Source organism: Narcine bancroftii, chromosome 1, assembly GCF_036971445.1.
Source record: "Narcine bancroftii isolate sNarBan1 chromosome 1, sNarBan1.hap1, whole genome shotgun sequence".
NCBI classification, from domain to species: domain Eukaryota; kingdom Metazoa; phylum Chordata; class Chondrichthyes; order Torpediniformes; family Narcinidae; genus Narcine; species Narcine bancroftii.
The window spans coordinates 67,013,452-67,039,894 of NC_091469.1; the positions used below are offsets into that span (position 1 = coordinate 67,013,452).

Genomic DNA, 26,443 nt, shown 5'->3' on the forward strand with positions numbered 1-26,443 from the left:
GAAATGTCTATGATTCAGTCATTCACTGGGAATCTCTGGAGTCAGAATTTGTTCATTTTGGTGAGTCAGATGGTTAAAGGGATAGGGAGAGATTAGGCTAACAAGGAATGCAAAAACAAGGATGAGATTTTTAAAATGAAGACATTACTTAACCAGCAGACACATTGAGGACTGGAACTGGGGTACAAAAACACATCAAATCACCTTTCCCACATGTGTTTGATGTACTACTCTGCAGCCACTTGAAAACTAATTGCCCAACGTCAGCTTGTTAAATATCAAGGTCTTTCTCCAGCAGATTTTGGGCATTTCAGTGTTATTTTGTTCTCAGGTCATGTATAGGATGGAATGTCCTGTTCAGAACACTAGATGGTAAAGCCCCTTCATTCAATAATAACCTGCACACATTGCCTGGGTGAATTTTGGACATTTATGTTTCTGGCACAAGCACAATTCCAGAATACTGTCAGAGCAGTTAGAAAATAAACCCGTATTTCCCATAGGCAAAGCTTTATCTTTGTCAGCCAAACTACTTGAGCTCTGCTCTTTTTTTAAATTTTAATTTCACAGAAAACATTAGTCACTAATATCTCCAACTTCAGGCTCCTGGTGGAAGTGACAGGTTAGAAGTATGGGAGGGCTTCACTCGCCGGCCAGGCGCTTTAGCCCAGCTGCGGCAGCACTACAGGTGGGCGATACAGAAAAGTGCTGGAGAAACTCAGCAGGTCACGCAGCATCTATGTCAGTCAAGGGTAGCCATCGTTTCGACCCTGATTTGTTGCTCGTATCGTGGCGAAGGGCTCAGGCGACCCTTGACTTCTCAGAGATGCAGGGTGAGTTTCTCCTGCACACTTGTGGATTGTAATGGACCCCAGCGCCTGCAGACTTTCTTGTTTCGTTCCAGGTGGGCACTTGCGTAAGTGACCCATTCCAGTTTCTGACTCCAGCTCTCTGTTAACACGCTCGACACCACTATAAGAGGTTGCCAACCCTTTAGCAGTTGTTTTCCGGGTGGCCCGTCCATTTCAATGAGCCTCATTGTGTTGGCAGAGTTTGGCCTGTTTTGATTGAGCTCCGAGGAAGGGGAAGGATATTGGCCAAGTTGCACGATTTTTCTAATGCCCAGCCCTTGCGCCGGCCTCCTGGGCCGCACGTCAATCAGCCAGCGCAGCAGGCTGAGGGGGAGGGAGGAGGCGGCGAGCCCGAGCGCTGCAGCAGGGAAAACAGCGGCCGGAGTTGGGGGGCGGGGGGGGGGGGGGGGGAGGGGAGGGAGGGGGGTGGGTGGGAGTTGGGGTGTGGGGGTTGCCTGTCCGGCCACGGCTCTGCATGGGGATCCGCCACCGGTGGCCGGCTGATGTGAAGTGGGAGAGCTGCCCCCGGGCGTCATGAAGAGGAAGAACGAGAAGCGCAGAGGTTGCGTGTCGAAGCGGCGCTCGGTGAGGAACAAGTCGGAGGAGGAGCAGCAGGCGGCGGCGACAGCAGCGGGGAGCGATGTTTACATCAGACTGCAAGGTGAGGCAGCGAGAGAGAGAGAAGCGGCGTCGCGTATTGTTACCGATGCAACTGCAAACCTAAACAAGTTCTCTGGAGAGGCAACTGCTTCATCCATTTTTTTTATTGTCGTTTCTCCTATTCTCAATGATCATTGAAATATCAAGCAACAGTTACTGAGTGGAATGCAAAAGAAATCACGTGATTTCAAAGCTATGCTCCCGTGGCTCTGTGTTGCAGGGATCGAGATGGATCACAAGGCAGTTGAAAATTGTGTCTGCGAGTCATTTGTTTTGTTTATGTTGCCAAGGAAGCGATGATCTTTCTTCCTGAATAAATCTAATGAGACTTAACTCCGGAAGAGTTCCTCCTCTGGGCACCCGGTGCAGTGGATTTTAAACTCAGAGCCACAGTGGGGATTGACATGAAGTGTCTGTCAGTGGTTGCGTGAGCTCGAAGAAGAACTGTGCGCCATTCTGAGCATTCGGCATCTCCGGACTACACAGCATCGTGATGTTTGCTGTGACAATCATCAGTTGTCATCGATGTCATTTTAACCAAGTTTCCTGCCGTCTTGTTCATCCCCCCCTCCCATGAATAGTGATTAGAGGCGTGAGAGAAATGTCGCATTTCTTGTTGGAGCCGAACGATGTTTCAACTGTCGAATCCGCTCCTCAATCCCCAATGTGCCCTCCAGAACGATCAGGGAGGGAAGCGGACTGACTGTGTCCGATAGAGTCGTCCATTCAAAGAATTGCCAAGTTTGAATGTTATTATATTTGCTCTCAGCCCCGCAAGATCGATGATCAACCCGGGTGTTTAAGTTCAACAGCATCTGGGGGGGGTTAAAAATGATTGTGAGGAGGAATCTTAGCCCAATGGTGGATCGCCCCCCTCTGCTAGCCAGAGGAAAACTTCATCTCTCCATCTATCTCGTCAAGTCCTGTTAGAATTTTGTACCTTTCAATGACCTCTCCGTCTTCTCAACTCTTGACTCTAACGGTCAGAAGTATAGGCCCCGTCTGCTGAATTTACTGTTGAAATGTCAGGCCCCTCCAGTGCTTCGTCCCAGGAACAAAGCTTTGCATTTACTTCACTCTATTGGACCCCCTTAGCTTGGGAGACAAAACCAATAGACGATTTCACTAGGGCCCTTGTAGGACAATGTGTTTTAGTCACATCTTTTTTTCAATAATGACTAAGGTAGGATTTACCTTCCTAATTGCTTGCTCTATCTGCACGTTCACTTTTAGTGACTACGCTACCTTTCGATGGCTCTCCATTTTAAAATATCCTGCTTTTCTATAATCCTATTGCAGAAGGGGTGATGTTGAATCTAATCATTGGGGGGAAATCGTTGGATAAGTGTGTCAGTGGGAGAAGATCGTGAGAGGAGAGGTGACAGATGACTTAGAGCAGCAGGGATAATTACAAGGGGTTGACTGCAACATTGAGTCGAGAAAGTATTGGAAAATTCTTAAGGATAGAATTAATCTGCTCCTGGAGAGATCAGGATTGATCAGGGAAAATCAGCATAGTTTGGCCAAGGGCAGATCCTGCCTGACCAATGTAATGGAATTGATGGAGGGAATGATAGAAGTGTGTTGATGAGCAGAGTGCTTTTGTTGTTGCCTACTTGGTCTTTAATGAGGTTCCACATGGGATCAGTGTCCATTGGATCCAGGACAATTTTGCAAATTGGATCTAAAATTGGCTTGGAAGCAGAGGGTTGAGGGTTGTATATTTTTTAATTGGAGGCCTGTGACCATTGGTGCAGCATGAATGTCCACATTGTTTCTAAAATACATTAATGATTTGGATGAGAATGAAGGCCGTTTGAATAATAAGTCTTCAGATGACAACATAAATTGGTGGTGTATAAGGGAACAGAGTTCTCTTCAGGTACAGAAGGATGAATTGATAAGCATGGCCGAGAAATAGCTGATGGAATTTAATAGTTAAAAATTGACAATTGATACATTTGGTATCAATAAGGTTAGGACTTTCACAAAGATCCAAGAGAGTACTAAGGAACAGTGGGAAAGCACATTATTGGTAGGATGGGATTAGACAGGATGTAATGCAGAGGCAGCTCACCATAATGTTTTTTTTAAAAAAAGCAAAACACAAAATGATGATGCTGTGGTTGTAGTCAAAACTCAAAAATACTGGAGGAATTCAATAGTTCATGTAGGTTTATAGGAGGTATATAAGATAACCAATGTTTCAGGCCTGAGTTCTACTTTTGCCTGGGATGGAGCAATTCAGCTAGAGGAGAGACTGAATTTGTTTTCCTTAGAGCAGATTAAGCTGAGGTGAGCCCTGTTTGAGCTATACAAAATTTAGAGGACCATTTATAAGATCAAAGGTAGGAAACTTTTCTCATTTCAGATGTGCCCAAGATCATAGATTTAAGATAAGGGATAAGAGATTTGAATAATTATTTCCACTGGGAAAGTGATTGAAATCTATAGTGTTTTACCTAAGGGAGTGATGAAATAGGTACTCTCACAATATTTAAAATGATTTTTAGATGAGCTTTTGAAATACCTTTGAAGGCTGTGAGCTGAATACTGTAAAATGGGAACGTAGGTTGGTATTTGATAACTGGCGTAAACACAGTGGGCTGAAGGACACATTTCCATAATGTATGACTCTGATTCTTTGACTCTCTTTATCTATATTGTACTATATTGACATCTGCCATGTCTTCAGCATTCATTTAACCTTCTCTGCATTCCCCAAAGCCTCACTGCATCCTCCTCAGCCAGTTTTGTATCATCCGAAAACTCAGATATATTAATTGGAAGGCTGTGAGTAGTGTCACCACTATTAGACACAGCCCCCCAACCTCGAAGTGATCCCTATCTCCATTTTTTGTCCATTATTCAGTTCCCTGGTCTTGGCAGTTTATCACCCTCAATGCCAGTAGCCTTAATTTAATTGTGGAAAAACAAGTTGTTGATGGAAACATTGAACTGCTGGAGAAATTCTTCAAGATCAGGCGGCACCAATGGACAGTCAACATTTCTGCTCAAGAGACTGACTAGTCATGATAAAGTCCTGACCCAAAATATTGATTGACCTTTTCTATCGATGGATGCTGCCTGACCTGCTGAGTTCCTCCAGCGGTTCATTGCTTGCTCAAGGTTTCAGCATCTGCTGTTTTGGTGTTATCAGAGTTGCTAGAGGAACTCAGCAGGTTGAGTGGCATCCGTGTACGGAAATGAAGAGTCATTATTTTGGGTTGAGACCCTTTATCAAGCGTGTTTCCTGAATCCATACCTTCTGGCCATTTCTTGTTTTCTACCAGCACTCTAGGCCTTGCTCTCCCAAACATGACGTCCACGTGGACGTGGACTGCAATTCTGGAATGTTGTTTTGAATCAGCAAAAAGCAATACACCATTAGAGGGTGCTGTATGCATCGTAAATTATGAACCTAGTGTCTATCTTAAATTATTTTATTGAGTCCAGATATCTTGTGCTTAACTCTGAAAGAGTATAATTCTTCCTCATCCTCTTTTCTGCCTGAACATGATACTTTTAATTTCACCATTTGGATATTTCTTTTTTAATCTATTTAATTTGCATCCATTTAATTTAGCATGTTCCCTTACAGATATTTGATTACAAGACAAATACAAATGAAAATGTTCCTGTTAATTTTTCAACTCCAAAAAAAAACACAGCATATGGTGTCATGTGAGGCTCATTCTTATTCTGGCAATAATGTTTTTGAACTCATTATAAACTCTAATCTCAAAGTTCAAAATTCAGATTTATTGTCAGAGTACGTACAAGCCTGAGATTCTTTTTTTTCTGTGGGCCAAGCAGAATTTCTACTTCTCAGTGGTGCCAAAAAACTGTACTCAAGAAAAGATAGGTATACAAAAGAGAGAAATGTAAACAAACTGACTGTGCAGTTCAGAAAAATAATCAATAATAATGGACTAAGTAAATGAGTCTCTGATTGAGTCTGTTGTTTAGGAGTCTGATGAAGAGGTAACAACTGTTCTGGTATAGTGTTGTATGAGTCTTGTGGCACCTCTTTTTCTGATGGCTGTAGTGTGAAAAGAGCATGTTCTGGGTGGTGTGGATCCTTGATGATTGTTGCTGCTCTCTGATGGCAATGTTCCAAGTAGATTTTCTTGATGGTGGGGAGAGTTGTGACTCTGATGTACTGAGTCAACCCTTTTGCAGGGCTTTCCTCTTTGAGAATGCATTTGCAAGGTATATGTTGTGGTTGGTCAGATCATTTCAAATTATAGGTTAAATATAAAATAAACATAGTAATCATTGATCTTCTTTGATTTTAAACTTCTTTTTGATATTAATATGAACTACAGTTTAAAGGTATCCATAATATCTCAAGATGCTGCTTCTTAGGTGTCCACTCTGTGAGAACTGCAGATGCCGTCACAGGTGGGCTAGGGGTGGGAGGGGAGCACTTGATAAGGCAGTTAAATGTTTGACTGAATGGTTGTTTACTCCTTCCGCTGTTTCTGCGTTTCTGCTTGGCCTCCAAATGCTAACATCGGAGAGACTTTGTTATTTTGAGTGACAATTGGGCCAAAGATTCCCACGAGTTAATGAGAATGTTACATTTTTTTTCAAGGATGCTTTGAGGATATACCCGAAATGTCTTCTTTTTTTTTTGTTCTCCTCAAACTCTTCTCGCTGACTAAAGACTGTGCTGGATTATTTTGGTGAATTTTGTCATTAATGTTTACCCTTGCTGAAAGGTAGCTCCTGTGGTATGGGTCTTGATTGCCATGTGTTAATAATGTATGTGGTACAGTTCACCAACTTAACCTTCCTGAAGGATGTTTATATAAGGGCCATCCAAGATCATTACAAAGTAATCAAGATATTAAGCTTTGATGAAAGAATCAACAATGGTTTGAAGCTTGGCATCAATATGTGCATACACACAAGTGTCATGTGCATATTGTAACAAGAGATAAAATTGGAGTGGAGATGCAAACATCAACAGTTCCCCCAATCAATGTTTGGATTAACTCCACTCTTAAATGAGATAAGAGGGATTTCGGGATGAAGTTCCAGAGTTGAAGCAGTACAGCCAGCAGTGGAGCATTTAGATTCAAAAATGTGCAAAAGACCACAACCAGAGGAACAGAAAAGCACGAGAAGCTGTGAGGCTGGATGAGTTTAGAGTGACGGCGAAAGGATTTTAAAATGGAGAATATTGAACATTGGGTGCTTCTGCTCAGAAACTGGAGTAGACAGGGATGTGTGCCATAGAAGTTTGGATGTTTTCATTGGGAGTTGGGTGTTGGTTCGGCATTCAGACTCAAGAGTGGTTGTCTAATTCAAATGAGCTGAAGCAGAGGTGAAGGTGTACATTTTTAAGAAAAGTAGTTGGTAAAAGCAAAGGAATGTGTGCATGGTGGAAAGTTCTCAGTGAAATAGGACTCCAAGTTTGGAAGCAGCCAACTTTATTCTCAGCCAATATCACTGCAGAAATAACCATTGATTACTTCACATTTCAAATGAGGACATTTAAATATTTCCAATGTATTTATACAGTCATCTGCTAATTTCTTTGAACAAGCACCCTTAATATCATGTGGAAGTTGTATTTTAATAATATATTCAGCATGAAGATTTTAGCACCTTCTGCCCATAGCATATGACATTGCAATTTGAGAATCTAAATCAGGTAGTGGAGTATTTATTTATATCACATTTTTTCAAAATTTAAATGAATTACATCTGAAGACATTAACCATTCGACTTGGAGTAATACATCTGATTGTTCTACAGTTACATTGATACACCAGAACACTATTTGTTTTAAACTCCCAGTCCTTGTTCATTTTGACGATTTCATCAATGAGAGATATCCAGACAACACATTTTCAAGCTGCGGAGGAAAGGTATTACTTGTCATGAAGTCACTGCTGAGAATAATTCTGAAACGAGATTACATTTTAACATTTGCTGTTGATGACGTTGATCTGAAAATCAATAGTTTTCTGGAGTTTAAAGTTGATTCCTTTCATCAGACAGAATGCAGTACAAGGTTTATTTGAGGACAAGAAAACAAAATTGCCAAAAATATGATGAGATTCTAAAATAAACCCAAAAGTGAAAGTAGGTAGTCCATGAAATCTGCAGTTGAAGGGTTAAGACTCTGTTTTAGATGTAGCACATCCTCACTGCTCAACATTTCCAATCAGGAGTTACACATTTTGTGGGAAAATTAATGTTAGTAAAATATGTTTTGGAGACGGTGTGCAGGATGCCCATGCTTCTGGACAATTCATTTGCGACCATGACCTAATTCTGCACTAATTGACTGTATGACTCAATTTGTAGCTTTGGTTTCTGTCAATAAGGAAACCACATTGAATTTCACATTCTTAGGTAAAGCTCTTAATGTAAGAGCTTCCCCAATAAAAATAAATGTTGTGCCATGATTGTCCTGGAGCATGTTCATTGGCGAAAATCACTTTAAAGGTAATTTTTATGGCAGTATCTGTGAAAAGAGAAACAGATAGTGTTTCAGGCCCAGGGCCTTTCATCAGGACGGGGGAAACAGAAAGCAATTTTAGGCAGCAAGAATACCTGTGATAGTGTGAGACCAAATGAGTTAAGTCAAGTTACCTTTATTTATTGTTCATACCATGCTCGCACGGTAAATACAAGATAGCGTTTCCTCAGGACCAAAGGTAAAGGTTCCATTATTATGTAACATTAGAATGTAATATACATGAAATTCTTTAACTTTGTCTACCATAAGGTTGCCACTTTCTCCAATGCCCCTCACAGAAATGAGGCCCCAGTGAGAAATGAAGTCGTGACCCTTGGTTTACAAGATCACTGCTCTAACCACTGAGCTATTGGAGCCTCAAGCATATTTGCATAAATATGTTAGAATGGAAGTTAAACATTAAAATATTAAGATGTATACAGTAAAAGTCTATGGTACATTATCCACATATTTTCTGGGAATTCAGGAGTCTGATGGCATGGGAGAAAAAAAAAACTGTTGACCAATCAGGACGTAAGGGCCCGAGTGCTACGGTACCTCCTACCAGATGGCAGAAGGGAGAACAGTTTACATGAGGGGTGTGTGGAGTCCTTCACAATGTTTATTGCCTTTCATCTGCATCAAGTGTTGTAGAAGTCCTTCATGGTAGGAAGAGAGGCCCCAATGATTTTTTCCGCTAACTTCACTATCCTCTGCAAGATCTTGGAGTCCGAGGTGGTACAGCTTCCAAAGCAGGGAGTGATGTTCTCAATACATCCTCTGTAGAATGTAGTGAGGGTGGAGGGTGGGAGATGAACTTTCCTCAGCCTTTACAGGAATAGAGGCACTGCTGGGCTTTCTTGGCTATGGAGCTGATGGTAAGGGGCCAGGTGAGATTCTGCGCCAAGTGCACTGCAAGGAACTTGATACTGTTGATGACCTCAATGGTCGAGCCATCAAATGATCATCAGAGTGTGGTCCCCACAGGCCCTCCTGAAGTTGACAACTATCTCTTTTGTTTCAACGTTCAGATACAGATTGTTGGCTCTGCACCAGTCTGTTAGCGACTGCACCTCATCTCTGTTCGCTGACTCCTCATTCTTACTAATAAAACCCACCACAGTAATGTCATCGAGCTGTGTTTTACTGCACAGTCAGTAGAGTGAACAGCGGTGGACTAAGCACGCAGCCCTGGGGGGCCCATGTGCTCAGTGTGATGACCTTGGAAGTGCTGTTTCCGATCCAGACTGCTTGAGGTCTCTCCGTCAGGAAATCAAGAATCCAATTGCAGAGGGAGGTGTTTAGACCCAGCAAGCCCAACTTCCTTATCAGGTACTGAGGTTGAATGCCAAACTGAAGTCAATAAACAGCATTCGAACATATGAGTCCTTATTTTCCAGGTGGGTGAGATGGAGGGCAGTGGCGATGGCATTGTCCATAGAGCGGTTGGTTCTGTATGCAAATGTCAGAGGGTCCAGTGACAGGGACAACAGGAGCTGTAACAGCTGGAATAGAAGTTAGGATCAGCTTGTTATGCCAATATCCAGGATAATGGAACATACCCAGTAGGCTAGACTAAGCAGACAGAAATGACCATTTCTGATACAAAAACAAAGAAAAAAATGTTACCTAAAGTTGAAAAATTTAAGATAGAGTCCAAAAAATCTGCAATATGAAGATGTGTTGTTCATTAAGTTAGCAGTGGCCCTCACTGTAACAACACAGGACACAGACAGATAGGTCAGGGTGAGAGTGGAAATGGAATTGTGAATTAGGCAGGCAATCAGAAGTTTATGGTCACTGGCATAGTCTAAGAGTGGGTGTTTGCAGAACAATTATCGATCTATGATTGGTTTCTCCAATGTAGTGGAGGCTACTTTGGAGAAAGCAACAAGTCCTCTGAAGTGGAAGAGAACTTTTGCTTCTCATGAAAAGACTGGGTCCCTTGATGGTGAGAACGGAAGAGGCTACATGGGAAAGTGCCATTGGGCATGGATTGGTCGATGCGGACAGAAGCACTGATCAGGGAGACACGAAATACTGAAAAGGGAGTGGAATATGGTGTTTGTTAGCAGAATCTTGTGGGAACTGACAGAAATTGTGAAGCATGATCCATTGAATGTAGAGCCCAGTTGAGTGGAAGATAAGAACCAGAGAATTTTTTTTTGTAATTGAGTCATACAGCACGGTAACAGGCCTTTCCACTCCACAATCTCGTGCCACCCAATTAACCTACAACACCTGTGCGCTTTTGAAAGGAGGGAGGAGAATGTACAAACTCCTTGCAGACAGTGCCAGATTTGAACCTGAGTCACTAACACTGTAGTAACGTTGCCCTAACCACTATGTTAACTGTACCACCCATGTTTACCGAAGTTCTTGCTCAACAAAGAGGCGTAACAGCAGATGTGGGAAAGTAGATGAGATGCAGTCCAGTGCACTGTCCATTACAGTAGAAAGAATTCCATTCAAGAAAATGGAAGACATTTCAGAGACACATGTATAGAATGTCTCATCATTAGTGTAATTGCAAAGGAGATGGAGGAACAAGGAGAATGGAACATTACAGTCGACAGGGAGGGAGGAAGTACGGTCAAGATAACCCAGGAATATATGGTCTTGTAATGGATGTTTGTAGCTTGTCTATTCCCATGAAGTGGAGATGGAAAAATCCAGAAAGGGAACTGTCAGACATGGATCATGTAAAGGTGAGAGCAATGTGTAAATTGACAGAAAGTGTAATTATTTTTTTCAAATCTTCTATAAATGCAGAAAGTAGAACTAATGAAGTCATTGATGCACTGGAGAAGGAGATGAGGGAGTGGACCGAAGGAGGACTGTAAAAAAGACTATTTCACATATCTCATGATAAGACAGATGTAGCTTGGGTCACTGCAAGAGCTCATTACAGGCAGTTCCTGGATTAAAAATGAGTTCCGTTATCTAGGTCTGTCTTTAACTTGAATTTGTATTTAAGTCAGAACAAGTACATACGGTCCTTACTTAGCGTCAGTTAGTCAAATGTGGAAGGGGTGAATGTGTCTTGGATGCAAGTGAGAAAGGACTGGCCCATAGGCGAAAGAATGGAATCAAATTTGGAAGAAATATATTTGTGGGGCAGGAGGAGGTTGAAATAATGAGTGATGTGCATATTTGAAATAAGCATGATTTTTTTTTCACTTGAATGGATTCTAATTATAACAATGTTATAACATGTAGCTATTACTCCTTGTGAATAATAACGTGGCAGCTCTGTTGATGTATTTTTTTAGAAAAAGCATTGCTTTTCATTGAAAATTATTTGTCAGCTTCAGAGGAATCTACTATCGTATTTGGGCATTTTCCCAACAATTTTGCACAGAGTGTTCTTGGTATTTTCATAAACATTTCATGCTTGAAGGAAATGTTATTGATCACCAGGGATCACGTGGGATGTCCTTTCATCAAGCCAATGTTTGTAATGCTTGTTAGAGTTATTTACAGGCTGAGTAATACAGTCTGCGGGCCCTACTCTCATATCTTTTCTTTCTTACCTCTTCCTCCCTAACCCTCTCCCAACCTCCACTTCAAACATCTTCACCGTCACACAATGGCCTTCCTAATCTTATTTCATGCCTACATCATAAGGGAACCCCATCCCCCTGATCACAACCTTTTCTCATTGCTGTCCTGAAAGAGAAGGCACTGAAGCCTGAAGACCAGCAACTCTGGGTTCAAGAATAGCTTCTTTCCAACAGATATAACATAACAATTACAGCACGGAAACAGGCCATTAGGCCCTTCTAGACCGCACTGAACCAAACACTCCTCTCTAGTCCCACCTACCTGCACAATGACCATAATCCTCCACCTTCTTCTCATCCATATACCTGTCCAGCTTTTTCTTAAATAATAAAATTGACTCTGCCGCCACTATTTCTCCCGGAAGCGCATTCCACACCGCTACCACTCTCTGAGTAAAGAAGTTACCTCTAAACCTCTGCCCCTTAACTCTTAACTCATGTCCTCTTGTTTCAATCGCTCCTACTCTTAACGGAAATAGTCTATCCACATCCACTCTGTCTATCCCTTTCATAATCTTAAATACCTCTATCAAATCCCCTCTCAACCTTCTACGCTCCAAAGAATAAAGACCTAATCTGCCCAATCTCTCCCTGTACTCTAGATGCTTAAACCCAGGTATCTTGTTGAGACTCTTGAACCTCCCTCCCCTTGTTACACTGATCGTGGACTGCTCTAAAACCACAAAAAGGATTGTTTGTACTATTGTAACGACTATTTTTAAATTCTTGTCTATGGTAGCTGTGAATTAACCATCTAACTTCTATATTTATTACCCTTTTAATTTAAGGTATACCGTTGTAGTTTTGTTTTCCTTATGAAGAACTTGTTTGGCCGCAGTAAGAATTTCAGTGCACATGTACATAGTTACTAAGCCCACCCCACTGCCAATGATCTTACTCCCCCCACCCGACTCTGATCAACTATGTATCTCTAAACTCCAAGGCCCCAACTTGGCTGTTGTCCATCTTTTCTTCCTTGCTTCTTCCTTCAGCCTTGGTCCACAACTTTCTTGATAATTTTGTTCCTGCACTCTACAGTGGCAGAGCAGTGAAAGGGAGTGGTGGAAGCCATTGAGTAACCACGATGTATTAGGTTTCAGATGCTGCAGAATTCGTTGCAATGGTTTTGAAATCAAAAGGACCCGATTATACTCCTGCTACTGTGCCAGTGAAATGTAGCATGAATATGGGCTAGGCTAATACACAGAATTGAGATGCTTCTTCAATGACAAGTATAAACTGTGCCCTCCTCAAAGAAAAATCGATTAGGCTTGTGAGGCACCACCTTCCCTTCACAAAACCATGCCAACTATCCCTGAGATGATTGTACTTCTCTAACTGCTCATAAATCCTGTTCCTAAGAATCCTCTCCAATAACTTGACTCCCACTGGTGTAAGACTCACTTGTCTATACTTCCCGCCATTCTTCCTTTTACTTTTTTTTAAACAAAGGAACCACATGTGCCATTCTCCAAACCTCCCCTGTGGGCAGGAAGGATGCAAAAATCATTGCCAATGCCCAGAAATCTCTTCCCTTGCCTCCTGTCGTATCCTGGGGTAGACCACATCTGGTCCTGGGGCCTTACCAATCCTAATGATTTTAAGATCCAGCACCTCATCTTTCTTAATCTCAACATGCTCCAGTCTGACCTCACCTTGACAAAGGTCCTTCTCTCTAGTGAACAATGAAGCAAGATATTCATTAAGTTCTCCCCTACCCCCCTCCACCTCCAGACACATGTTGCCTCCTTTATCTTTAAGTGACTCTACCTTTCGTCTCATCATCCTTTCATTTTTCACGTATGCATAGAATGGCTTGGGGTTTTCCTTAATCCTACTTGCCAAGGCCTTTCATGCCCCCTTTTAGGTCTCCTAAATCCTTTTTTAAGTTCCTTCCTGGCTACCTTATGGTTCTCATGAGCCCTTCCTGTTTTTTGCTTCCTAAATCTAATGTATGCTTCCTTCTTCCTCTTAACTAGCCGCCTCACCTATTTTGTCAAACGCGGTTCCTTCTTCCGACCATCTTTTCCCTGTATCAGTGGGACAAACCTATCTAGAACCTCACCCAAGTGGTCCCTAAACATCCTCTACATTACTTCTGTGCTTTTCCCTGGAAACATCTCTTTCCAAATTACTGTTCCTAGTTTCTGACTAATCCCATCATAATTACCTCTTCCCCAATTATACACTTTACTATTTTGTGTGCTCTTATCCTTGTCCATGGCTGTGCTAAAGGTCAGGGAGTTGTGGTCACTTTCACCGAAATGCTCCCCCAGGATCATGAGACAATTGTGCTATTCCAGAACGATATTAATTGATTTGATAGAACATTGTAGATCATTGAAAAGGAAATTGTCATTTTTTTTAAATGGAGGATCTAGTAGAAAACAATCTGGTTAAGTCAATTTTATGTAGGAAAAAAATCTATTTTATTGAAAAGACAAATAGTCCAACACTGTTGTTACAATTTAATAGAGTCATTGATAAATATAGCATGGAGATAAAATTTTTGGCTTCTATGTGTAAATCATGGCACTCATTTTAATACTAATCCTATCTTAACCCACTTACACATAAAAACTAGCCAGATTCTGCCATTCATTCAACCACTAGGGACAATTTACAGTGGCCGATTAACCTACCAACCTGTACATTTTTGGAGTTTGGGAGTAAATCAATGTGCAAAAAAAAATTCATGCTGGAGTTTGTCCAAACTCCATACGCATAACACTGGAGGTGAGGAATGAACCTAGGCCATTGGAGCTGTGAGTCAGCTCTCAATTTGGTGTGCTACTGTGCCACCCAGTAATATTTTACTCAGATTTATTCTATTTGTGCATAAAATGCACCAAAGATAAATTCAAATAACATTAATATCAACCCTGTGCCATAATACTGTATTGGAAATTCTTGCTTTAACGCAAAATGCTTAACATTCTCGGCAAATGCCAATGGAAAAAATATTAACAGTAAATAACTGGCAATGGTATGGTTTTTTTTTCCTTCCAGACTTTATAATAATTAATCTGAAATCCATCAATGCATCCTGCTCCTAGATAATGCAAATATAATTTAAAATGCTTAATATGCATTTCTTAAAAACACTAAAGCAATTTAAAAAATTCCACTGATTACATTATTATCGTCCATTATGTAACTGAGTAATCTGTCTTTATTGAACATGTTAAATGTCCTCCAAGTTCCAGTATAAAATGAAAATAAAGGAAGACCCAATGCAGCAGAAAGATCTGTGGACTGTATTCGCCTCACATCAGTCTTTGAATTCATGCTGAATGCTTCAAGCTTCAGAATACCAGTCACTATTTCATATCTTGAAACACTGTGCCCTTTGATACAAACAACTATAAAATAATAAGGAAAAATTGCTGCTTATATTCTGTCGCTAAGCATGAAAATTGTTTCTATTGGAGACAATTGGACATGTTCCTGAATTTTCTGTTTCAATGTGGGAAAGACTGAAACAACAATTATTTGGATTTCTATATTTGCATTTAATGCACCCCAGAATCTATTATAATGGCACAAGGGAAGGGCAGTTAAAAGCCAAGTCCTCAGGACATGCAGGAGATTGGTGGGGTAATCAAATTTTTAAGAATCTCAATTTATAGTGAACATTTTCATTTTCACTTAGCCAACGTGATTTAGGAAGGGTATGGAACCCAATGTTTCAAGAATTGGGTCTATAGTTTAGATGTGCCAATGTAGAATTTTCCTTGGTTTCTCAGATTGGTAACAAAAACAGCCAGATGAAGCAGGCACGTGTTCGATCTGGCTGATTTTGCCAGCAACATCCCATCACCTCCCACATTCCCTTCACCTCCAACCTATGCTAAACTGGTCCAACAAACCTCTTCTGCAAACAGCGAAATCCAGCATATAAGCTATCATGAGAATCCCTCTATTCTTAGCCCCTGCTTTACATCTATGACTGTATGGCTCAGTAAGACAACAACACCATCTACAAAATTCACTGATGATACCACAGTGGAGGGGCGACAAGTCACTTTATAGGATGGAGATTGAAAACTTGGCTGAATGGTGCACCAACAACAACCTTGCACTCCATGTCACCAAAACTAAGAAGCTGATTGCTGACTTCAAGAAGGGAAAACCAGAGGTGTATGATCCGATGATCTTTGGAGGATCACAGGTGGAGAGGGTGAGCAAATTTAAGTTCTTGGATCTTGCCTGGACCCAACACACTAATGGCATTGTGAAGGAAGCATGTCAGTGTCTCTGCCTCCACAGGAGTTTACTGAGGATTGGTATGACATTAGAAACCCTGGCAAATGTTAACATACGTGCGATGGAAAGTGTGCTGACCAGCTGTATTACTATCTGGTAGAGGGACACCAATACCAAGCGTAAAACCCTGCAAAACGTAGTGGATACAGCCCGGACCTCCCCATCATCAAGAGCATCTACAGGGAACACTACCGGCAGAGAGCAGCAGCAATCATCAAGGATCCACTCCGCCCAGACACACTCTGTTCTCAGGGCTACCATCAGGAAGGAGGAATAGGTGCCACAAGACTGGTTCAGGAAGTTACTACCCCTCCACCATCATACATCTCAACAATAAACTCAATGACAAACTCCTTTAAGGACATACTTTGTTTTTGTTTTCCTCTCCGTATTGCACAGGTAGTTTGTTTGCATTTGTTTACATGTACTTGTTGTATAATTTTTTTGGACTACCAGTAAGTGGTAATTCTGCCTGGCCCACAGGATAAAGAACCTCAGGGTTGTAAGTAATATCATGTATGTACTCTGACAATAAATTTGAAATGGTTTAGCAAACATCTTCTGCAATCAGCAAAAAAGCCATTATGAGACTTCCCTCCCCCTCCATTCAAAGTCACCATTCAATCTTGCAATCTCTTCTGCCACCCCCACCCCATAACCATGGCCATCCCATGAACATCATTACAACCAGCAGTAGTGAAGAGCTTAATTAATATTTCATGAAAGAAATTTCAGTCAAGGGATTCTGGGTGGGAGAGAGTAACAAAAAAAGGAACAAGCATGTTTTGGGCATGAAAAGACTTTGCAGAGCTAAAACCAACTGCTAAAAATCCCTGAAAGGATTTAAATAGGGTGACAAGTAATGTGTTAACAATATAAATAATGCATTTTAATGAACTCATCACACATCATTGCATTATTACTATAGAAATGTTCAGAACTTATTTAGCTGCTTGGCTTTTAATTTTTTTTCTGTGGGAAGTGTCAATTAAAAGTCCTTAGTTGCACAGTGTGTTTTTAATTATTTAATTCAATTGGCATTTAATGCTCTCAGAATAATATTATTTTTCAGGGCTGACACCGAATAGACCCCCTCCTATCTTATCATTTTAATTATCATAAATTTGATATATTATACTTCTAAAATGAAAAAGCTCTAAATGTGCAGGTAAAATTATTTTGAGTAATTGTACTATTTTGTTTTTATTTCAGAATGTAGTTATATAAAGTTTCCGCCAAAATGCCCTATTCGATGTGTCATTATTAATGCAGCCTCATATATTCTCCTCTTCCTCCCACAAGTGGAAGTATCTCTTTATCTACCTGATCCAGACCTACATAAACTATCAGGTCATCAAGTGCTAAAGGAAAAGGAGCCAGTTAAACGATAAATTCTGATAAAATTTTAAATATTTTCTGCATTCCCCTCCTCCCCCAGTGATATCGTATCCTTAAACAATATAGTGACAATGATTGTTCACAGTACTCTGAGGTTCCACACTTGGTTAGCCTGTTAGTGATATTACATCCATCTTATTTGTTGCTCTTCTATTGATTCAGATATATAATTTTAAGAGGTAATGTGGCTTCCTTATTCTTAATGCCAATGTGTAACACAGTATTTAAATTGAGGATTTCTTCCCATTAGTACTCACCATGCCTTTCATTTGCTGCAATCTTCCTTAGTATTAATTATGCCCCATTTCCCACAAATTCTGAACTTCTGATTCACAAGAACAAATTGTTTAGACTAGCTGTTCCAACAAAATCTTGAGGGAATTTCACATCCTCAGTTTTTGTCTGACTTGATATCTTTAACTCTTGGATTTTATTTGGAATTTTGCACCGACTGGCTTTCCTTTTGATACCTGTATGCATGTTCTGACTTTGTCTCGAGACTTCTACATGGTGCATCATCGAAGGTTTTATTTTATAATGACAAGTGTTATTTCTATCACCTTCAATACTTTGTTTGAGCTCCAAAGGATAAAAAAAAATCTTAGCTAAAATCCTTTTAAAATCTGTGCTATCTAAAATTTCAGTTTCAGTGTTTTTCTCTGTTAATATCGGAGTATGATTCCATTATCATTCCTATTGCTGATGTAAAGCTAATTGGTTTGTAGTTTCCTAAACTACTATCATTCATTTTAGAATCTAGAAATTTAGTAAATCATCTGTCTCTTTTAAATCCATTCTTACCTAATAGTCTGTCACAAATTTCTTTGAATTATTACTTTTAACTATTTTCTGTTCACTTTCTATCTAAAATGTATTATGTTCAAAAATAAATAATTTGGTGATCTTCTGATATAGTGTCATGGTATTTTAGTTAAGTTCAGCATGTTGTTGTCTTTGCAATTATTTAATACTTTTTTGCCCTTTGGCTTTCCTAACCTATGAGTTTATTCCTTGTTGTCCTTATCCCTAAGTTTTATAAGTTTTGTGATCCAAGAACACTAACTTTTTTTTAAAAATCTTACATTTGCAGTAGTGCCCAGGTATACAGAGTGATGAATCTGAATACAGGAAAATGATTGAAAGGCTTGATGCTTGGTGCCAAATAACAACCTCTATCTCATTATCAATAAGACGAAGGAGATGATCACTGACTTTAGGAAAAGGGGCCCCTGCTTAGAGCAGATAACTTCAAGTTCTTAAGAATAAATACGACTTGTTGTGAGACAAGCACGTCAATATAATGGGCAATAAAGCACACCAATGCCTCTAATTTCTTAGAAGATTAAGGACATTTTGTATGTGCCATGTCCCTCAACACAGGTGGACATCGAAAGCAATAATTACTGGATGTTCGACAGCATTCTATGGGATCTGCTCTGCTCAAGAATGGAAGAAACTACAAAAGATGCATCTTTGAGCATCATAAAAACTTTCATCTCCTCCATCTATATCTCCAGCTGCCTTGGAAAGTCAGTCAATATATTGAAAGAACCATCAAACCCCAGGCACCCTCTCTTCCCCCATCAGGAAGAAGGGTTAAGAGTGAAAGTATGAAAGGCTCCTGAATGAACCCCATAACAGTGTTATAATGCTCTTTGCCTTTGGTGCTCATTGATCTTCTTTCCCAGTGTAATCCCATACTCTGCAAACTACTCCATGTACAGCTGTACATTATGCTAGAAATAAACTGCTGGTCTGTGCTGAAGAACCTTCTCACTTTGCTGCCTGTTACAAACAAAAGATCTTACAAACACAGTGACCCAAAAAGTTCAGGTGTAAGCTAGAACTCCCATTTGCCAGCTATTTTAACCCATCCCTTTTCCCATAGGGAACTTTCTCTCCTTGGCTTCGCCCATCGTCCGAGCAAGGTCAAACATAAACTTGAGGAATATGTCATTTTCTGTCTTGGTAGCCTACAACCCAATAGAATGAACATTGAATTTTCCAGTATCAGTTAACCCCAACCCAGTCTGCTGTTTTCACTTGCTCGCATCCCTGATGTTCTCTCAACCCATCTTTGCCCAACCTATGCTTTCAGCTCTCCCATCTTCATTGGTGCAGTGTCTAATGACCTCTTCGCCCTCTCCTTCATCTCACTTTTATGCTTGATATCTCCCCTTTCCACCCGTCTTGAAAAAGGGTTCCAGATCGGGAAACAAAAACATGGTCTGTCCATTTCTCTCGGTGGTGGCTGCCTGACCAGCTGGGACCCTCCAGCTTCTCTTTAGTTGCAGGTGTCCTATTGACCTTCGCAGACCCATGAGTGGATCATTCATGGCTCATTCCTCTCGAGTGGTTTTGTCGCCAGCTTCCAACGCTTTGAACTTCAGATTATTTCCCATTGGGAAACATTTTACATTGGTCTGTCGCCATTGACATTTAGTAGGCCGAGGGATGATCGAGAGCAAAACACAACGTGCAGGAGGCACTCAGCTCGGCAAGGCTCTGGACGAGGACTTACTGCTGCCTTCCGCGGAGGCTTCCTGAGTTCCTCAAGCCCGAGTTCCCAGCATGTGCGGTCATTTTTTGGGGTGCTTTGATAGACGAGGCCTGAAAAATAACAGCACGAGATTTGCTTATTAGGGCTGACCACAGGCGTAGAAGCTCGTGTCACCTCTGTCTCAAAAGAAAGCCTTACTCCAGGCTGGACAATAGATTTCTGGACACAAATTGGAGGAGCCGGAAAAAGTGGAGGCTCAGCCTTCATTTTATGAAATATTAAAAGGTGACTTTTTAAAAATCCCTTGCAGACTTTGAACTTGAATGCATCTGGAAAAATGCTGAACCAGAGGGAGGCACTTTATACACCCCCCTCAAATGGGGAAAAAAAGACCAATCTTCCTCTCCAGCCACCTGTCAAACGCCGACAGGCTGCAGCCACCATAAACCCCAAGGACTCTTCGCTCGGCAGCCAAGAGACTTGCTTGGAGTTGGGGCGCAGCCCTGAAGTTCCGCAGTGGCCCGAAGGCAGATCAGATGGGTGACGAAACACGGTTTGCCAAAGGGCTCCGTTCCAATAGGCGCGTTCGTCTCGGGCTGCTCCTCGCGAGTCGCCCAGGCTTGCAATCAAGCGTCAATCAGTTGCCACCTCCCCCACCCGCGCAAAGGGGGGCGGGCGCCCCTCTGATTGACAGGCAGTCCGACTTTTGGACTGGAGTGGCGAGGGGAGGATCTGGCACGCCCGCCGTCCTCCTTGTCCCACGATGTTGGAGTGGTGGTATCAGGGCTGACCTTGGACCAGCCCCCCCGCAGATTGAGTTTGGCTGGCGGGGCGACTCCGCAGCCAGAGCGAGCAGGGACATCGACTCCGATTATACTTTCGTTTCTTCTCCAAGGGAGGGAATGGCGGACGGAGAGGAGCTTCTGAGTGCGGCAGAGTTTCTAAGAGGTGGTGAATGATGGTGCAAGTTTGATGTATTTTCAAATGCTTTGCAAACTCGATGAAACTTTTAAGGGGCGGCGGTTTTAAATTTTAAATGGCTGGACGTTTGGCAACAGCCTATCGCAATGCGCTGTAAGGCGCCTGGACTTGGGGAAAGGGCTTGCTGAGGCCACTCGTGTCTAGTCTTATTTATAGTCTTTCTATTGTGTGTGTGTGTTTCAGACCGGCTGTATTTTGCTGTTCTTCGGCATAAACCCAAAAACACGGCGAATACGCACTATTTCAGCGTTGATGATGAGCTTGTGTATGAAAAGTGAGTTGGACATTTCCCATTTTAATCGATGGAAAACTTTTGAAAATGTTTTCAGGGCACTTTTGCTTCTCTCTCAGGCTGTCAGAGCAACTCTTGATCACTTTTTTTAGAGTGTAAATATGAATGGAAATGTTTGTAAATAACGTGGTGATCATTTCCGTCTGGCTGATAAAAATGAACTCCTGAACGCAAGCTGAACATGTATCGATGCATCTGATTAACATCTTCAAAGTGGTGGGGCACAAGTGCTTAGCGACGATGCCATCAGTATGATCAGGGTTTGCTCCGTTCAATATTTATTCTGCACCTGCCCTAATTTGTTTGTTTTGTAGTTTCTATGCGGATTTTGGACCTCTGAACATGGCCATGCTCTACAGATACTGCTGTAAGATCAACAAAAAAATGAAGGTAGGTAAATATTCTGAAGTCAACAAGTGTTTTTAATACTTGTACCATTTAAGCACAAACTTCAACATTATGATAACAGAAATTCACTCTGATGCGATTCACAAATCACTACATAAAGCTTTGATACCTAAAAGTTCTCTGTTATGCAGCATGTGGATAAGATCAACACGAAATGTATACAGGGCTAGTTTACCATGGACAACTATTGCCTGCTTCAAGGTGGATTGTCGGATTTGTTTTGGAAACTGACATGACCATCTCTACTACAACAATATTATCAAACGATGTAACATCCATTTTTAGTTAATTAAAGCAACACTTCCTCTTCTTGTAACACAATGAGAGTTCACTCTCTAGCCAACGCATGTACAGTGCTTACTGTTGAAAGAAAACTTCCCATAGGAATGGATTTCCTAGATAAGATTAAAAAGTTATGGGGAAAAAGATCTTCAGCTTTCATTTTTGGATATTACATGGGATTTTATTTTAAAATGAGTGATTTTTTTTTGCCCTTCACTCGCTTCTACAATTTAAAGTAGTACATCAAACCAACTTTTATAATGTTCAATTGGTTAAATTTTACTCCAGCATTTCTTTGCAATGTGACTGAAGTAGGTACTGCAGCGTTGGCACCAGGACGAATGTAAGAGGGGACATTAGTGTGTTGCGGGGTGGGGGTGGGTGGGGGCCACAGTGTAAAGCTCATAAACTCGCTCAGCGTGGGGGAGAGGAGCTGTTACGATTATCCACCCCCTCTGATGTAGGTGCCGAGAGTGCTGCTTTTGTGCCATTAGCCGCTAGTGATGCAGTCCGGGGCGGGTGGATGGATTTCTAGGAACGCGACCTCTCCATAATGTGACAGTGTGCACTGAAATGTGTATTGATATGTTTGTATAGTAAAAAAAATTAAAACACATGTCCAAGAGGTTTCCTGTAGACATTTTCGTCTTGTTATTCATCGATCAGTGTGTGCAGTGTTCCAAAAACAAACAAACAAAAAATATTGTCTAAAATATTTGATTTTTTTTTCCTCTGTACAATCTGCAATTTTTCAATGTTGGGATGTTGATTTGAAAGCTCAGGAATGGTAATTAGATATTTTTAAGTTCTGGACTGGTTTTTTATGAATGGTGGGAGGGAAGTGACAATGGCATTGATCTCTTGTCACATTTTATATGGAGTGCAAACACTTGAGGTGACATGAGATAAAGGATAATAACATCTAGTCATGGGTGAATGAAGTATACATGTCAATTTTCCATCTGAAAGCATCCATTGTCTATGGTCTTGTTTCCATAAGCAATTTGGCTATAAATATTAGGAAAACTACAAATACAAATTTGTTCTTGCTGCATTTGTATCCTTGGCAAATATTGATAGGCAGCTTCCATAATTTGGAGTGTTTTTGTGGTACCAGAAATTTTGGATGAGAATTTTATTGTTTCACATAGATCTTTTTGAACAATTTGAAAACTGATTTGTCCATTTCATGGAAATGTATTCTTTAGAGTTGAGAAGAATGGCAAGCTAGATGAAGGAAGGATGTTTCCTTTTGGCAGAGAACTTTAGGATCAGGCAGTATAGTTTCCGAATAAGAAATATATAAGTTTGGGACTGAGATGAGGAATATATGCTTAGAGTGGAGAACCTATCGGAATTCTCTTCTCTTGAAAGTTGTGAAAACGTGTTTGTTGTGTTCATTTAAAAACTGGAAATAAAAGAGATTTAAAACTATGGATGGAAAATTGTGCTTTGATAAAAGTTCAGCCGTGATCTTGATAAATGACAGAGCAATTTCAAAGGGCTGTACAATTTATTTCTGCTCCTATTTCCTAGTGCAACAAGTATAGGGTCTGCAAGCTCTGTTTTACATAATTCAGTTCTAGACTATTCAGTTTTCAAATATTAGGGACCATTTTTAAAATAGGATGGAGAAAAAAAACTCAATTAATATTAGGTGTTGGAGGAGAATCTGGAAAAATAATGCAGTCGGCTGCTTGGTCCACAATTAAAATGATCTAAGAAGTAATAAGAGGCATCCCTTAGAAAGTTGCGAAAACTATAATGATCTATGCAACTTTTTTTTCAAAAAAACGAAACTTTTAACCTTGAATGTCAGAGTGTGTATCGTGACAGTTTCCATATGTTTAGCACTTGTATACAAATAAGTGGATGTTAAAAGTGCTGAATGCAAAATAAAAGGACATGTCAATATGATTTTTATTTTGGAATAAATCATTACAGGGTAGGAAGAAGAGGAAGGGTAAGTGTTAATTTGGGGATGAGTTTGCAAATTGAATTTGATGCAGAAAAAATATTGCATGTAAATGAGTCTACAGGAGGTGGTGAGAGGACTGGAGAAGATGCTGTTGTTTTAACCAGTGTGCCAGTTTGAGTGTATTCAGGAGATCATTAGTATCTCTAGAGAAACGGTGAACATTTGAATCAGGTAGTCTTTCATTGTCATTTCTGCAAAATCCTTTAACCCAAAACATTAACTCCATTTTCCCTCCACAAACTTTGCCTGTGATTTTTGACCATAGCTTGGCATTTTTTTTTGGTTTCAGATTTATAGCATTGGCACGGTTTTGTTTCTGAAATAATATAAGCATTTCTGTTCAGTTAAATCATGCTTATCCTTCTAGTTTTCTTGCACTCCTCATAACAACATCAATTATCTCTCAAATTTCTGCATCAAATTCCAGTTTTTATCCCCCAAATTGTTGCGATTAAGGCTTTCACCCACCCTGTAAACGATGTGTCCCAAAATACAAATTATATCGATGAACACCAAATGGGAATACAAGACCAAATGCAAAAATGGGCAACATTATAAATGTATTGATATTGCATTTAATCAGTTGCAAATCCTGACATCAGCCCTGGGTTTTTCATTGTTGAGATCTGGAGCTGAAGCGAATTCAAACTGATGCTCCAAAATGCTTCTTTCCTGCTCCCTGTATCTTTCCTCAGTGGCTTATGAGCAGTGATGGTCCTTTTCTAAATAGTTATGAATCTCTGAGATTGTTCAGAATCCATTCAAAAATGGGCATTTTTTTGGGAAAGTATAACAAATATGTAGGGGTATGTCTCAGGATATGCATAAGAAATGAGATCAGGAGAAATTCCTTCCCTCAGTTTGTGGAGAATCTGGAATTCTAGAAAGACTAGTTGATAAATATATTCAAGAAGGATGTTGATCTGGAGGGGTGGGGTGTGGAAATGGGGGAGGGAGAAACATCATATATATAGGTAGATTCTTGGAAGAATTCCAAGATATGCTAACAGTCAGTGATGTGTTCTCCTGGTTAATATTGGAAAATAAAATATTTTTTTTAAAACAAGACACTAATGCAAAAAGGATTAAGGACTATAGGATGTTGAAGGGAATAACTGGCCACGATTGCAATGGAGTTGTACAACACAGAAACAGGCCCTTTGCCCTACCATGCTCCAAGCAGACTTTCTGTACTAGTCATCGTTACCAACACTAGGTCTATAGCCCTCTATACATAGATGTTTGAAGTGCTTGTTCAGATCCACCAACCCCTCAGTCAGTGCATTCCAGATTACAACTACCCTCTGGGTGGGGGGAAAAAAAATTCTCTTAAGGATCCACTCTAATCCTCTGCTCCTTAGCTTAAATATATAAAACCTATGCTCCCTATCTTTAGACCTCTCTGCTCGTATCGATGATCCTCGCAGTTTTATATTCTGTGACTACTATGAAAGGTGGAGCAGGTCACAAGAGCCAAACAACTTCATCCTGCTTCTATTTCACAAGTTTACTGTGATGTTCAGGTTGATTTATGTAGCACGAAATATAAAGAGAATTTACCCTGAATTTTAATATGAAGAATTAATTACTGAACCTGCAATAATGCTTCAGAAGGAACATTTTAATTTCCCTTCCCGGAAGTTGCACTTTGATTTTTAGCTCATTTTTCTGTTCAGTTCAGACACCCTGCCCAAAAAAATATTTTAATGATAATATCCTCCGCAGGCTGATTCCTGTATTTTTCATGAAGAATTGTCGTGTGTGGGGGGATCTTCTTTTTTGCAGCCATTTGAGTTCCTGCCAAGCAATGATTCTAAATTTTGTCATTGTTTTGAATTAGTATGGATTTGTAAATCTTCATGTACAGATCTTTGTAATGAGTTAAAATAAAACCACCCTGCTCCATCTTTCTCAATCAGAAGCTAATTGTCTTGCAATAATTCATCTTTGTCAAGAAGGAGAATTTAAAAAATTAAGTATATTGTTAAATGATAACTTGTGAAAAAATCTAAAGGATAAACATCTGGCAGCAATACTAGAATGTATGGGGAAAAATCACTGCATAGAACAGACTTTGATAGGATAGTCATGTATGTGAAAGTGAAGTATGATTTCCACGGATTTTTTTTTTTTAGTACTTCATTTTCAAAGAAAATGCCCAGGATGCTTCTTGTTATTTGAAGAGAAAATAATTTTTTGCAATAAACTGTATTGTAAAATGCCTTTTAGTGAGGAAAGTTAAATATGATTGTCAAGTGGCCTGATTATTTTGAGAGGCCTGTGCATGACAAGTGATTCAACTAACATTTGCCTCTGCCCATATAATGTGAAAAAAAAATTAGAAATTAACCTTTTTAATAAATTCAAGGATGAAAACCTCCAAAGATTGTTTTTGTTCATTTGGAGCTGAAGAATCTTGATTCATATATCAAAAAAGATTTTGGATTAGTGTTGAAATATTAATTTGTCCTGTAATTATTCAGTATGTGTTGACTAAGTCATTGGCCTCACACTCGGCATTAATACCATAGAGCCAGAGAACAATTATAGCACAGAAGCAGGCCACCTCAGCACCCCTAGTCTGTGCTGAACCATTTTTCTTTCCCTAGTCTCACTGACCTGCACCCATCCCATAGCCCTCCATACCTCTCTCAACCATGTACATGTCCAAATTTTTCTTAAATGTTACAATTGAGCCTGCATTTACCACTTCAGCGAGAGGCTCGTTCCACACTCCCACCACTCTCTATGTAAAGAGGTTCCCCTCCTGTTTCCCCTAAACTTTTCCC

At 40.4% G+C, this 26,443-nt stretch overlaps 1 protein-coding gene across 11 annotated transcripts in view; it reads left to right on the plus strand.

The window, feature by feature from the left end:
• Positions 1-1,276: 1,276 nt before the first annotated feature.
• LOC138759145 (dual specificity protein phosphatase CDC14C-like) overlaps positions 1,277-26,443 on the plus strand; it is a 199,899-nt gene continuing 174,732 nt past the window's right edge. For 6 of the 11 annotated variants that reach the window (XR_011354646.1, XR_011354647.1, XM_069929197.1 and 3 more), the window contains exons 1-3: positions 1,277-1,512; positions 20,878-20,968; positions 21,301-21,376. Coding sequence is in view for 9 of the 11 variants with exons in the window: in XM_069929197.1 (XP_069785298.1) it covers positions 1,386-1,512; positions 20,878-20,968; positions 21,301-21,376 (294 nt within the window). In the remaining 2 variants the exon portion in view is untranslated. Of the gene's footprint in view, positions 1,513-20,405; positions 20,662-20,877; positions 20,969-21,300; positions 21,377-26,443 lie in introns of those variants that run through there. The other 5 variants (XM_069929174.1, XM_069929178.1, XM_069929167.1 and 2 more) reach the window with 3 other exon arrangements.